The 11,945-nt window shown below is 42.8% G+C and overlaps 8 protein-coding genes across 9 annotated transcripts; 6 read left to right on the plus strand and 2 right to left on the minus strand.

The window, feature by feature from the left end:
- Window positions 1-57: 57 nt before the first annotated feature.
- On the plus strand, window positions 58-2,156 carry LOC108088462. The gene is made up of 6 exons (XM_017186246.1): window positions 58-403; window positions 580-1,156; window positions 1,218-1,367; window positions 1,420-1,621; window positions 1,716-1,952; window positions 2,009-2,156. Exons 1-6 carry the CDS (start codon window positions 291-293, stop codon window positions 2,113-2,115), a joined length of 1,386 nt encoding a protein of 461 aa, XP_017041735.1. The 5' UTR covers window positions 58-290; the 3' UTR covers window positions 2,116-2,156.
- A 69-nt stretch (window positions 2,157-2,225) lies between these two features.
- LOC108088361 (pickpocket protein 19-like) lies at window positions 2,226-3,662 on the minus strand (the record flags this gene model as incomplete). The annotated part of the gene is made up of 5 exons (XM_043209274.1): window positions 2,226-2,303; window positions 2,363-2,461; window positions 2,514-2,561; window positions 2,624-2,924; window positions 2,979-3,662. Coding segments are annotated over 4 exons (1,053 nt in total), but the record flags the coding sequence as incomplete, so codon positions are not given.
- On the plus strand, window positions 3,596-5,866 carry LOC108088461. The gene is given in 7 exon segments (XM_017186245.2): window positions 3,596-4,057; window positions 4,234-4,810; window positions 4,872-5,021; window positions 5,071-5,272; window positions 5,343-5,528; window positions 5,531-5,578; window positions 5,636-5,866. Coding segments are annotated over 7 exon segments (1,383 nt in total). The 5' UTR covers window positions 3,596-3,944; the 3' UTR covers window positions 5,743-5,866.
- Window positions 5,867-6,525: 659 nt separating this feature from the next.
- LOC108088466 (general odorant-binding protein 99a) lies at window positions 6,526-7,200 on the plus strand. The gene is made up of 2 exons (XM_017186251.2): window positions 6,526-6,651; window positions 6,742-7,200. The coding sequence occupies exons 1-2, from the start codon at window positions 6,613-6,615 to the stop codon at window positions 7,129-7,131; spliced, it is 429 nt and encodes a 142-aa protein (XP_017041740.1). The 5' UTR covers window positions 6,526-6,612; the 3' UTR covers window positions 7,132-7,200.
- A 32-nt stretch (window positions 7,201-7,232) lies between these two features.
- On the plus strand, window positions 7,233-7,845 carry LOC108088467 (general odorant-binding protein 99a-like). The gene is made up of 2 exons (XM_017186252.2): window positions 7,233-7,346; window positions 7,437-7,845. The coding sequence occupies exons 1-2, from the start codon at window positions 7,308-7,310 to the stop codon at window positions 7,710-7,712; spliced, it is 315 nt and encodes a 104-aa protein (XP_017041741.1). The 5' UTR covers window positions 7,233-7,307; the 3' UTR covers window positions 7,713-7,845.
- Window positions 7,846-7,874: 29 nt separating this feature from the next.
- Window positions 7,875-8,437, plus strand: LOC108088465 (general odorant-binding protein 99a-like). Its single transcript, XM_017186250.2, has 2 exons — window positions 7,875-7,989; window positions 8,056-8,437. Exons 1-2 carry the CDS (start codon window positions 7,951-7,953, stop codon window positions 8,434-8,436), a joined length of 420 nt encoding a protein of 139 aa, XP_017041739.2. The 5' UTR covers window positions 7,875-7,950; the 3' UTR covers window position 8,437.
- A 27-nt stretch (window positions 8,438-8,464) lies between these two features.
- LOC108088460 (pickpocket protein 19) lies at window positions 8,465-10,616 on the plus strand. Of its 2 annotated transcripts, XM_017186243.2 has the most exons (6): window positions 8,465-8,514; window positions 8,743-9,597; window positions 9,667-9,819; window positions 9,876-10,005; window positions 10,063-10,252; window positions 10,309-10,616. In XM_017186243.2, exons 2-6 carry the CDS (start codon window positions 8,746-8,748, stop codon window positions 10,550-10,552), a joined length of 1,569 nt encoding a protein of 522 aa, XP_017041732.1. In that variant the 5' UTR covers window positions 8,465-8,514; window positions 8,743-8,745; the 3' UTR covers window positions 10,553-10,616. The 2 variants fall into 2 exon arrangements, with proteins under 2 accessions (XP_017041732.1, XP_017041733.1); XM_017186244.2 differs by lacking the exons at window positions 8,465-8,514; window positions 10,309-10,616 and having other exon boundaries at window positions 8,746-9,597; window positions 9,901-10,005; window positions 10,063-10,154.
- Window positions 10,554-11,776, minus strand: LOC108088463 (mitotic checkpoint protein BUB3). The gene is made up of 2 exons (XM_017186248.2): window positions 11,460-11,776; window positions 10,554-11,407 (listed from the first exon to the last, which is right to left on the minus strand). The coding sequence occupies exons 1-2, from the start codon at window positions 11,649-11,651 to the stop codon at window positions 10,619-10,621; spliced, it is 981 nt and encodes a 326-aa protein (XP_017041737.1). The 5' UTR covers window positions 11,652-11,776; the 3' UTR covers window positions 10,554-10,618.
- Window positions 11,777-11,945: the final 169 nt, after the last annotated feature.

An 11,945-nucleotide genomic window follows, 5' to 3' on the forward strand; every position in this document is an offset into this window, starting at 1 on the left:
CTCCCCTGGCCATTCTGGAACTGAGTCACTCAATCACTGAGCTTTCGCCCGGAATTCGGGGATCCCTTTTATGGCCGCGGACATGAGGCCGGTTGACTCGTAAATGCGTATGGCAAACTTTCACCGGTCAGGCCATCCATTATGGCTCACAAGCTTTGTAATTGAGTAGTTATGTTTCCTGCCACTGATAAGCCCGCTGACAAAAAGGGTCTGTCGAATACATTGATTAGCGTGCAGAACTGCCAATTAGCCCCGATTTTCCCACATTCATAGTTCAGCGCCTGAGCGAAATGGGAGAAATTGGGTTGAAACCAGAACTCTCCTTCGAGGATAATGATGATGACCACCAGGAGTCAAAGAAGGGAAAGAAAAAGGAGGAGAGCCGATGGGTTTCAACTAGGCGGTAAGTGATATTTTACCATATTATCCGTCATCAACAGTTCTATAAAAAAAACACTGAAAATGATACAAATTTGTACTCAGTCGGATATCTAGCAATTGGAAATGTATACACCTTTCCAGTATACCTAAAATATGCATGGATGACTATCCTCGATTTAAATTAATATAATTTCACAGATACGCTAGACTCCCATTAAAAATTATAGCCCTTTTGGCCACTGTCTATGTGTGTATCCTGTCTTCGGAGCGGTATTTCTACTACTGGGTGCAGACCTCCATAGAGAGGACCGATATGCATGTGTCTGAGATCCACTTTCCAGCTGTTACCATTATCCCAATGAATGTCACCTGGTACAATTTATCGCAGGAATCGCAAAAACTCAACAAAGCCTACAATTTGGTGCAATCTGTTTTATGGCAGACCCCCATGTCGTTTAGTTTGACGGAGGAGAACTTTACAGAGTTTTCAGACATTGAAACCTTAAACGTTAGAAAATGGGCAATCTCCGAGTCCTGGCAGCTTAATTGCAAACATTTCTTCGCGGAGTGTCAATGGCGCCGAAAACCAATAAACTGTTGTGATATTTTTCGTACTGGAAAGGCCTTAAATGGGTTCGCCTTTGTGTTCAACTCGCCGCTCGCATATAACAAAGTCGAAACTTGGCCTTGGTCCGTTGCTGGATCGGGATCTAAGTCTGGGCTTAATGTAAAAATCAAACGGCAGCACAGCCAATACTACATACATTCATTGGGGGTAGGTTCTTTTATCTATTGAATAGTCAAAAACAAAGCTAACTATATCTACTTTTTACCAGGTTATAGTACACGAGCCCAGTCAACAACTGGGCAATAGCATTGATTATTCTTCAGAGGAACGAATTGTGATTCCAGTGGAACCCCTTCGATTCACTGCCGAACCAGAAGTCCGAGCCCGTCCGCTACAAATGCGCAGATGTTTGTTTAAGGTAACATATGAAGAACTTAAACCAGTAGAAATTACTAACAAATTTACTTTAGAACGAATCCCTACTTTTTGAAACAGACCGCTCGGAATGTATCTCCACATGCCATTTTAACTACATGTTAAAAAAGTGTAACTGCACATTGGATTTAGCAGTCAATGCCACTTTCGATGAAACAAACATCACGGATGTAAAGGAGAATAGTGGACAAAGGATTTGTCGTTTTAAGGACCTTATATGTTTTAATAATCATAAGCGTAAGTCTAAGAAGTCTTATTATGAACTAAGTTTGGAATACTTTATTTTAGTGGTCGATGAAGTCTGATGAAATTTATGTTTATCTATCAATAGTTTCCATGTTTTCAATGAGCAACATTATCGAGGAGTCCAAAGATAATGTCTTTACCACATTTGATTGTGGATGTTTTCCCCTGTGTGATCACACCCAATACCACACGTCCACCTACACCGAAAGATTAGTCAACCACAACAGTGAATCCACGGATATAGAGATAGATGTTTACTTCGAGGAGGAGACCCTCTTTTCATATCGCTCCGTGCTTCGATTTACTCTCATCGATTTGATGGGTAAGTCAGGAACTCTTTTTCGTTTCTAATTTAATCTACTCACCACCTTTTTTTAGTTTCCTATGGAGGAATAGCAGGTCTTATAATGGGCATCTCGGTGCTGGGTTGCTTGAATAACTTCTTGGATCGCTTCGCCTGTTGTCGCCTACCTCACAATTCCTAATGTGACACTGTGAAACCCCAGCCTTCACCTGCTGCGTTCTCAGATTGGCTAAAAATAAATAAATTTATATAAGAAAATGATATGGTCTTCTAGCTAAAATATCTGACCTATCAAATCGTTAATGGTTAATTCCAAACTGGTCCGATACAAAGGCACAGTCTCCACCTGATAGTGTTGGATTTTTGGGGCTGCAAGAAATGGTTTTTTATAAATCAGAAAATCCAGAAAAGGTTACGATAAATTGTACAGTCTATGGGCAGGCAATGGTATAGTGGTTGTGGCAATATAATAATCCACCAGGTAGCAGTTCACCAAACAGGAACAGGTCATTCCCGGTTTTGTGGCACTGAAAAGTGTGGCTATTATTTTCAGAATTAATGTTTTCAAATCACTCTAACCATTGTGACGAGCCAGGCACCGCAGTCTGGTTGCATCGCATTCCTTAACTGAAACAAAAATATACCTTTCTATACTCTATAAACTATTTTTGAAGGAAAATAATACGCACTTTTAGAATTAAGCAAGAAGAAAATAGGAAGAGAACAGTTGCAGAGTTGAACCAAGTAGGATTCGTGGCATCTGTTCAAACAGTTGGTCAGCTGAAAGGGTTTACCATATTTCTTGGCAGAATCGTGTGACTCCAACTCAAGCTGCTCGTCCGCAAAAAGGCAATTCCTGCGCTCCGGCGGAATGCTACGGGTGGTCTCATCCGTATACGTGATATCCGGACGGACAGTTACGTAAGTCTCCGTGTTTTGGGTCATTGAATAAATAACATTCGTCAACTGATCGGGCTTTTTTATCATTACCTAAGGATGAATTTAATGAGATTTTCGGTAGAGACATCTAAAATGTAAACTTACATAAACATTATTGTTGGCCTGGGAATCGGGTCGCTTGAAATTCTCTTTGATGATCAGATCAAAATTCAATCCCGTTCCCTGACCAGCCTTGGCATTATGAAAAGGGTAAAAATTGAATCCTTCCCTTTGTCTAATCGCCTTGGAGCGTGGAGAAATCTCAGAATTGAAAACCAAACAAAATCCATACTCTGTCTTTTCCAACACAAAGTAATCGCAACAGTTGAAGAAGGAATGGCGCCAAACGCAAGATTGAGCCACCATAATGTCCTCGCACTGAAGTGTTAAAAAGATGGCTAATTGAGTCAGATTCAAAAATCGCACAATCTCCAGATTATCATCCTCCAGGTCCGACAAATTCGCCAGATAATCGCCAAAACGTAAGGTCTCTAGTCGAGAAACCAAAACTGTAAAACTATCAACGAGTTCCTCACTGGGATTTGAAGGCAGAAACTGCTTCTTGGCCGCCTCCAGTTTGCTCCAATCGATGCGATTGTCCGTGCAAATGCCCACGGCTGGAAACTGGACCAGAAAAACCGGGTACTGGGGATCATGAACCACTGTCTGTTGTTTCTGGGACACAAAACGCTCGGAGAGAAGAAGGTAAAAGAAGAAGGACAAACCCACGCTGGTGATGAGCAAAGCGCACCAGATGAGTCTGCAGGTGGAGATTATTAAAGATATTTTTAATAAAATTTGTAAGGAATAAAATTAAGTTTTTAAAGAGTGTTGCTATAGAAATATTCTGTAATAAAAATGTTTATAAAGCAGTGCTTGTATCTTAAAAGTATATGGTTTAATATTTGCTCCGAAAACCATTATGGCTCACAATTTTTGTAATTGAGTAGTTATGTTTCCTGCCACTGATAAGCCCGCTGACAAAAAGGGTCTGTCGAATACATTGATTAGCGTGCAGAACTGCCAATTAGCCCCGATTTTCCCACAGTCATAGTTCAGCGCCTGAGCGAAATGGGAGAAATTGGGTTGAAGCCAGAACCCTCCTCTGAGGATAATGAGGATGAGCACCAGGAGTCCAAGAAGGGGAAGAAAAAGGAGGAGAGCCGATGGGTTTCAACTAGGCGGTAAGTGATATTTACCATATTATCCGTCATCAACAGTTCTATAAAAAAAAACACTGAAAATGATACAAATTTGTACTCAGTCGGATATCTAGCAATTGGAAATGTATACACCTTTCCAGTATACCTAAAATATGCATGGATGACTATCCTCGATTTAAATTAATATAATTTCACAGATACGCTAGACTCCCATTAAAAATTATAGCCCTTTTGGCCACTGTCTATGTGTGTATCCTGTCTTCGGAGCGGTATTTCTACTACTGGGTGCAGACCTCCATAGAGAGGACCGATATGCATGTGTCGGAGATACACTTTCCAGCTGTTACCATTATCCCAATGAATGTCACCTGGTACAATTTATCGCAGAAATCGGAAAAACTCAACAGAGCCTACAATTTGGTGCAATCCGTATTATGGCAGACCCCCATGGCGTTTAGTTTGACGGAGGAGAACTTTACAGAGTTTTCAGACATTGAAACCTTAAACGTTAGAAAATGGGCAATCTCCGAGTCCTGGCAGCTTAATTGCAAACATTTCTTCGCGGAGTGTCAGTGGCGCCGAAAACCAATGAACTGTTGTGATATTTTTCGTTCTGGAACGACCTTTAATGGATTCGCCTTTATGTTCAACTCGCCGCTCTCATATGACACAGTCGAATCTTGGCCTTGGTCCGTTGCAGCATCGGGATCTAAGTCTGGGCTAAATGTAAAAATCAAACGGCAGCACAGCCAATACTTTGTTAATTCATTGGGGGTACGTTCTTTTATCTATTGAATAGTCAAAAATAAAGCTAACTATATCTACTTTTTACCAGGTTATAGTACATGAACCATATCAATATCTGGGCATGGGCATTGATTATTCTTCAGAAGAACGAATTGTGGTTCCAGTGGAACCCCTTCATTTTACTGCCGAACTAGAAGTCAAAGCCCGTCCGCTACAAATGCGCAGATGCTTGTTTCCGGTAAGAAAAGAACTTAAGCTAGGAGAAATAGATAACACCTTTATTTTAGAACGAAGTTGAACACTTTAATCAATCCCGCTCGGGATGTATCTACAACTGCCATTTTGACTACATAATGCAAAAGTGTAACTGCACTTTGGATTTACCAGTAAAAATTGATTTGGATGAATCAAACATTACGGATGCGAAGGCGAATAACGGACTTAGGATTTGTGGTGTTAAGGACTTGTCATGTTTTTATAAGCATAAGCGTAAGTCTAAGAAATTGTATTTTTGTAGTGGTAATGAATTCCGCTAAAATTGTGGCTTATCTATCAATAGTTTCCCTGTTTTCCATGAGCAACATCATCGAGGAGTCCAGAGATAACGTTTTTACCACAGTTGATTGCGGATGTTTTCCCCTATGCGATCACACTCAGTATCATACGTCCACCTATACGGAAAGATTAGTCACCCAGACCACAAAATCCGCGGAAATAGAGATAGATGTTTACTTCCAGGAGGAGACCCTTTTTCGTATCGCTCCATGCTTCGATTTACTCTCATCGATTTGATGGGCAAGTTAAAAACTCGTATTCATTTCCTATTCAATCCACTCACCACCTTTTTTTTAGTTTCCTATGGAGGAATAGCAGGTCTTATAATGGGCATCTCGGTGCTGGGTTGCTTGAATAACTTCTTGGATCACTTCGCCTGTTGTCGCCTACCTCACAATTCCTAATGTGACACTGTGAAATCCCAGCCTTCACCTGCTGCGTTCTCACGTTTCCGCACCAACCTGTAATCGAAGCACACACAAATAAACACTACACCTGGTTCTTGGGACCTAAACACATAAATAAATCCAAACCTAAAACGCATTAGGAGAATCGTTTTGAGTTGAACTACCTGCACCGCCAGTGGAAAATTTTCAAGTGCAGCCCTAAACAGAGAAATAAAACCTAAGGGTATCGAACGGAATAATGTAAACATATAAAATCCAATATTGTTTTTCAAATGCACTCAAAAAACGTACAATTTTAATCTGAATTGCGTTAAATTAACTGGAAAGTATCTATACAACTGTAAAATTACTTGAGATTTAACATCCGTTAATAAATATTTTTGAAAAAGTATTTTATTATATTTACTTACCAATTATTAAATTTATTTAATTTCTTTAAGTGCACCTATATAATTGGTAATGTGCTGAGCTTGCTTAAAAATTTTTAATAGTTTTAATAATCTTTTTTTTTTGCACAACAAAAAAATGAGAAACCTACCAAATTGCCAGAGATTAACGGGGAGCAGTCTTATCAGCAGCTCAGCCCAAAGAGGTTATAAGATGGCATCCAAAAATTCTTTGTTGTCCAATTGCGGACACCACAAAAGCATTAATGCTCGCTTCACAAAAGAATCAAATTCCCCACACTTGGAGCATAAAAAGCGGAATCGAGAATCACAATCTCGCCTTTTTCGAGACCCCTCAGGTACCAAGTCCAATCTCCGAACCGCACTCAGTTCCCTCGATGAAGTATAAATAGCGGCCGTCTGGCTGGATTTCTCAACAGTCTTCCCTCGATCGCTGAACGAACAACTTAAAGAAAGCAATATGAAGGTTTTCGTTGCCATCTGTGTGTTGATCGGCCTGGTAAGTGACTGGCTTGGTTAAACCCTATCTGATAACCCATTGAACCAGCCCTAGAATCGCGAATCTAATTTACTGTTTTACGGTTCACAGGCCTCCGCTGATTATGTGGTTAGGAACCGGAACGACATGCTGAACTATCGGGAGGAGTGCGTCAAGGAGCTGGCTATTCCCGTGGATCTGGTAGAGAAGTACCAGAAGTTCGAGTACCCCAATGACCCCAAGACCCAGTGCTACCTCAAGTGCGTCTTCACCAAGTGGGACCTGTTCGATGTGCAGAACGGCTTCAATGTGGAGAACATCCACCAGCAGCTGGTGGGCAACCATGCCGATCACAACGAGGCCTTCCACGCCACCTTGGCCGCCTGTGTAGACAAGAATGAGCAGGGATCCAACGCCTGTGAGTGGGCCTACCGCGGAGCCACTTGCATTCTGCGGGAGAACGCTGCCCAGATCCAGAAGAGCCTGGCCCCCAAGGCTTAGGAAGGTCTTCATAACACAAATGTACTGATAAGCATACATTAAGTAATAAAGTAAATGATTTTGTACAAAGTTCTGGCATCAGAAATGCTTTCACTTGTTGTTTAAAAAGCGACCGATTAGCTCAATTTCGGACAGTCTACCCGCGATCGCTGGACGAATAACTCAAGGAAATCAAAATGAAGGTTTTGATTGCCATCTGTATGTTCATCGGCCTGGTAAGTTATTGGCTTTGTTGAACACTATCCGATAACCCTACGAACCAGACCTAGAATCGCTAATCTAATTTACTGCTTTCCGGTTCACAGGCCTCCGCTTCTGTTTGGGTAACCCGGAACGACATGCCGAAGTTTATGGAGGAGTGCGCCAAGGAGCTGGCTATTCCCGAGGATCTACTGGAGAAGTACCAGATGTTTGAGTACTCCGATGATCCCAAGGCCATGTGCTTCTACCAATGCGTCGTGTACAGGCTCTTTTTGGGCAACCTTATTATCGACCACACCGAGGAGTTCCACACCGCCTTGGCCGCCTGTATGAACAAGATGAGCAGCGATCCAATACCTGCGAGTGAGCCCACCGCTTAACCACTTGTCTGCTGGAGGAGAACGCTGCCCAGATCCAGAAGAGCCTGGTCCCCAAGGCTTGGAAGGTTTTCATAACACAACTGTACTGATAAGCATAAATTAAGTATTAAAGTAAATGATTTTCTACAAAGTTCTGGCATCCAGAAATTCTTTTACTTGTTGTTTAAATAGCGGCTGTCTGGCTTAATTTCGGACAGTCTTCCCTTGATCGCTGAACGAATAAGTCAAAGAAATCAAAATGAAGGTTTTGATTGCCATCTGTGTGTTGATCGGCCTGGTAAGTGATAACCCTACGAACCAGACCAGGAATCGCGAATCTAATTCTCTGCTTTCCGGCTCACAGGCCTCCGCTGATGTTTTTTCGCTGGACCCGGACGACAGGCCGAAGTTTATGGAGGAGTGCGCCAAGGAGCTGGCTATTCCCATGGATCTGATGGAGAAGTACCTGGAGGTTAAGCACTCTGAGGATCCCAAGGCCATGTGCTACTACCGATGCATCTTGTACAGGATCTATCTGGGCAACCTTATTACCGACTACACCGAGGAGGTCCATGCAGACTTGGCCGCCTGTATGAACAATATAACCAGCGATCCAATGCCTGCGAGCACGGTTGCCAGATGTGGCTCTTTTGAGCCAAAACTGGCTCTTTTTTTTTTCTCGTTGGCTCTTTGGCCCTTTTTTATTGAATTTGGCTCTGGAAGTGGCAACCGTGCCTGCGAGTGAGCCCACCGCTTAGGCCCTTGTCCGCTGGAGGAGAACGCTGCCCAGATCCAGAAGAGCCTGGCCCCAAGGCTTAGGAAGGTCTGTACTGACAAGCATTAATTTTGCTAATAAAGTAATTGATTTCCTTTAAAGTTTTCTGGTTCACTTAAAAACATATACACTAATGCAGAAACTGTGTGTATCATTTACTAATCATAGAAAAATCTATAACAATACATGCTCAAGAAGTTTAAGAGCTCCAATTTGTTATGGATTATAGCACTTATTTCAAATGAATAGTTATGTACATATGGGATACTTTGGCAGCTAATGAGCGATAACTTCAGAAAACTTTTCCCATTCGTCATGTTGCTGTACACCAAGGAACTCGTGGCTCCGCGACCGAAGCCAGGACTGCTCCGCTTCAGAACCAAACCTCCTGGGATTAAGTATCGGGATAGATTGCGCAGCTCCTTTGCTCACTCCACCATCCATGGGATGCAGAATGTCTTTGCGGAGCCGCATCTCTGGCAGCGCTGCCTGTGGCTCACCATCGCTTTGGGAGCCGGAATCACCGGCTTGAGTCTGTACTCCGTGCTGCGGCATCGTCATAATGAGCAGCTCCTGGTCAGCTTGATAGACACCACCCAGTTGCCGGTGTATCACATCGATTTTCCAGCGGTGGCCATTTGCCCGTGGAGCCATGTCAACTGGCAGAGAGCTCCGTCTGCTTTACTCCGATTTCTGCCCCGAAATCCAAGTGCAGAGCTTCAAGAATCTTTCCGGCAAGTGCTCTCAGTCCTAGACGTTGTAAACTTTTCCAATTTTTATAGGGCACGGGCGCTCGGCGAAAGAAATCTCACAGAGTTGCGGTTTATGCCAATGCAAAAGTTGGTTAACTACCTGGCTTATCGATGTGATGAGCTGTTTGTCCCCGATTCCTGTGTCTTTGATGAGACCCCTTATGATTGCTGCAGGCTTTTCGTGCCAGAGCAAACGGAGCACGGTCAGTGCCTAGTCTTCAACTCCCTGATCTCAGAACACTCCCGCAAAAAGCAGCTGACAAACAAGTTCTATCCGTACAAGTTGAGCACCGCAGGCGAGGAATCGGGCCTGCAATTCACGATCAACTCCAGCAATTCGCACATGCGAGGCGGCATAAAACTCCCCTTTGGCATGATTGTTAGTGTGCTTCTTATCGTGAGCAACGGTATATTGTATTACTAAATTGATTTTTTTTACTTATATCAGCTCATGATCAAGGAACCTCGCCAGTGGTCTAATCAATTGACGTATCAACTTTATCCGGATACCGAGAACTTGGTGGCAGTGCATCCAATGGTTATGGAAACCTCTCACAACACAATTGACATGAGTCCGAGCAAGAGACGCTGCTTTTTCGATGTGGGTAGAGACCTAAACAAATTAATATATTCCAATCATTGCGCCTTTCTATTTAGTACGAAAAAAATGATTATTTTAAAGACAACTTGTTGCCGTACAATCGGGAGAATTGCCTGGCTGCATGTCTTCATGAAGTTGTGTTGAAGACTTGTAACTGCTCCACGCCAGTTTTTTTACCGCCGATTGGTAGGTCTACTGAAAACTGTTACTTAACCTACTTTAATATAACAATTTCCTTTTAAGAGGGTATTCGTGAATGTGGAATTTTAGATGCACAATGTCTGGGCGAAAATGCGGATATTTTTAGCTATGTCAAGACGGGCGACCAGGAGAAATACATTAACGACTCACGACGTGGACATACTTGTGTTTGCCCGGATAATTGTAACTCACGGCAGTACAAAATGACGCTTAATGTACGCAAGTTGGATTAGTAAGTTAAACAAAAATATAAATTCATAAGCTACTATATGCAATCATTTTTTAAAGCCCAAAGAACTCTACGGATACATTGATCAAAGCGCAGATTTATTTTGGTCAGCGAGTGATGACTAGAATTATAACAAAACTCAAGTACACAACTTTAGATTTACTCGCCAACTTCGGAGGCATCATAAGTCTTTATATAGGAGCTTCAGTCATGAGTTTTGTAGAACTATCAATTGTGCTGGGAAAACTATTGTGGATCCTAGTCAAGGATATGTACGCAAAATCAAAGAAAACAAACAAGTAACTTTAGTTTGAAAGAATTTGTATATTAACGCCACAAACAAGTAATAAAGAGAGTTCTCGAGGCACGTTATTTCTGCTTGGTTTCCTGGTCCGTCGGATACCGAATATAGATGGCCGGATGGGGAACGGTTGCCGGAGTCTCGGGCAGTTGGTCCAAATAGGAGCAACCGATGGCCAATGCGGTTCCATCGGAGCTAAAGTTCAGTGTGGAGATCGAGGTATCATACTCATGGAACTGGCACAGTCGTTTCTTGTTGAATCCGTCCCAAATGTTCACAATGCCATCTGATCCTCCAGTTGCGAAGGTTTGGTAAACGTTGTGGAAACTCAGCGCATTCACAGGGTAAATTTGTTCGATGTTCTGCTCCCTGTTTCGGTGGCACTTGAAGGCGAACTTTCGGCGCTGCACCTCCGGATCGTGATCCAGATACTCTACGGCCACTCGGCCCTCAATCGAGGACATCACATAGCCCTCTTTGTTGGGAAACAGGCGGATGCAGCGGGTCTGGTACTTGAGCGAGGACTCTCGTTTCATGATGTAACTGTCCATTTTTCGCAGATCCCAAATGAGCACTTTGCGGTCGGAGGTGGCCACCACGATCTTCTCGTCAATCACTGACATGGAGTAAACCTTGCCGTTGTTCTGTTCAAAGGTGCCCACACATCGTTTTTCCCGCATGTCCCACAGTTTTACGTTCTTGTCCCAGCTGCCTGTGAGGATGCCATTGACGTACTCAGCGTGCTCCACACATCTAATGGCCTCCTCGTGACCACCAACAACACTTTCCGTTTGGGTGTTGACATCGAAAAGACGGAGTTGGTTGTCCAGCGAGCCACTTACAACGTGCACGATGTCCTGTGGATCGGGGTTAAATAAAAGGTCGAGTATTTATATAGAGCTATCTCACCATAAAGGCACAGTCCAAAATCGGGGCTTCCTGCAGGAACTTCTGACGCATCTGATTTGCCGCCACATCGTAGAACCGCAATGTTCCGTCCCAGGAAGATGCCGCCATGTACTGATTCGATTTGGGGCCAAATTTCACGGCAGAGATCAGATCCTCCGGCGGATTTACAAGCTTAAACTCTGGCGGACGCATTTTGTCAAGATTGCAGAGTGAATACTAATTGAAAACTCCTATAATTCAAATTAAAACTGTTTAAGTGCAAAAGCGGTGGAATTTGCACAGCGTCTTGTATAGAGGTGTGACTCTTTCGATAGTGCTATCGATATATTAACTATTTTAGGTAAGGTGATTCCTGCAACTCGCTGTGTGTGTTATTATGGTTTATTTCGTAATACTGAGACTTGCAAGAGATTTGGATATTACCTGTGAGCCTAATTGAAAATTTGACATGCTTTGTAACCATTTTGCATAATTATTTAAAATAAC

This window comes from Drosophila ficusphila, unplaced genomic scaffold (assembly GCF_018152265.1).
Source record: "Drosophila ficusphila isolate 14025-0441.05 unplaced genomic scaffold, ASM1815226v1 contig_791, whole genome shotgun sequence".
NCBI lineage: Eukaryota > Metazoa > Arthropoda > Insecta > Diptera > Drosophilidae > Drosophila > Drosophila ficusphila.

Bases quoted from the DNA above. Each gene is read 5' to 3' on its own strand.
- LOC108088462 (XM_017186246.1), top strand. From the start codon at position 291: ATGGGAGAAATTGGGTTGAAACCAGAACTCTCCTTCGAGGATAATGAT. The intron at 404-579 runs GTAAGTGATATT...ATAATTTCACAG, and splicing joins CGATGGGTTTCAACTAGGCG to ATACGCTAGACTCCCATTAA. The intron at 1,368-1,419 runs GTAACATATGAA...AATTTACTTTAG, and splicing joins TGCGCAGATGTTTGTTTAAG to AACGAATCCCTACTTTTTGA.
- LOC108088466 (XM_017186251.2), top strand. From the start codon at position 6,613: ATGAAGGTTTTCGTTGCCATCTGTGTGTTGATCGGCCTG. The intron at 6,652-6,741 runs GTAAGTGACTGG...TACGGTTCACAG, and splicing joins TCTGTGTGTTGATCGGCCTG to GCCTCCGCTGATTATGTGGT.
- LOC108088467 (XM_017186252.2), top strand. From the start codon at position 7,308: ATGAAGGTTTTGATTGCCATCTGTATGTTCATCGGCCTG. The intron at 7,347-7,436 runs GTAAGTTATTGG...TCCGGTTCACAG, and splicing joins TCTGTATGTTCATCGGCCTG to GCCTCCGCTTCTGTTTGGGT.
- LOC108088465 (XM_017186250.2), top strand. From the start codon at position 7,951: ATGAAGGTTTTGATTGCCATCTGTGTGTTGATCGGCCTG. The intron at 7,990-8,055 runs GTAAGTGATAAC...TCCGGCTCACAG, and splicing joins TCTGTGTGTTGATCGGCCTG to GCCTCCGCTGATGTTTTTTC.
- LOC108088460 (XM_017186243.2), top strand. From the start codon at position 8,746: ATGAGCGATAACTTCAGAAAACTTTTCCCATTCGTCATGTTGCTGTAC. The intron at 9,820-9,875 runs GTGGGTAGAGAC...CTTTCTATTTAG, and splicing joins AGAGACGCTGCTTTTTCGAT to TACGAAAAAAATGATTATTT. The intron at 10,253-10,308 runs GTAAGTTAAACA...CATTTTTTAAAG, and splicing joins AATGTACGCAAGTTGGATTA to CCCAAAGAACTCTACGGATA.
- LOC108088463 (XM_017186248.2), bottom strand. From the start codon at position 11,651: ATGCGTCCGCCAGAGTTTAAGCTTGTAAATCCGCCGGAGGATCTGATC. The intron at 11,408-11,459 runs GTGAGATAGCTC...CCCGATCCACAG, and splicing joins TTTTGGACTGTGCCTTTATG to GACATCGTGCACGTTGTAAG.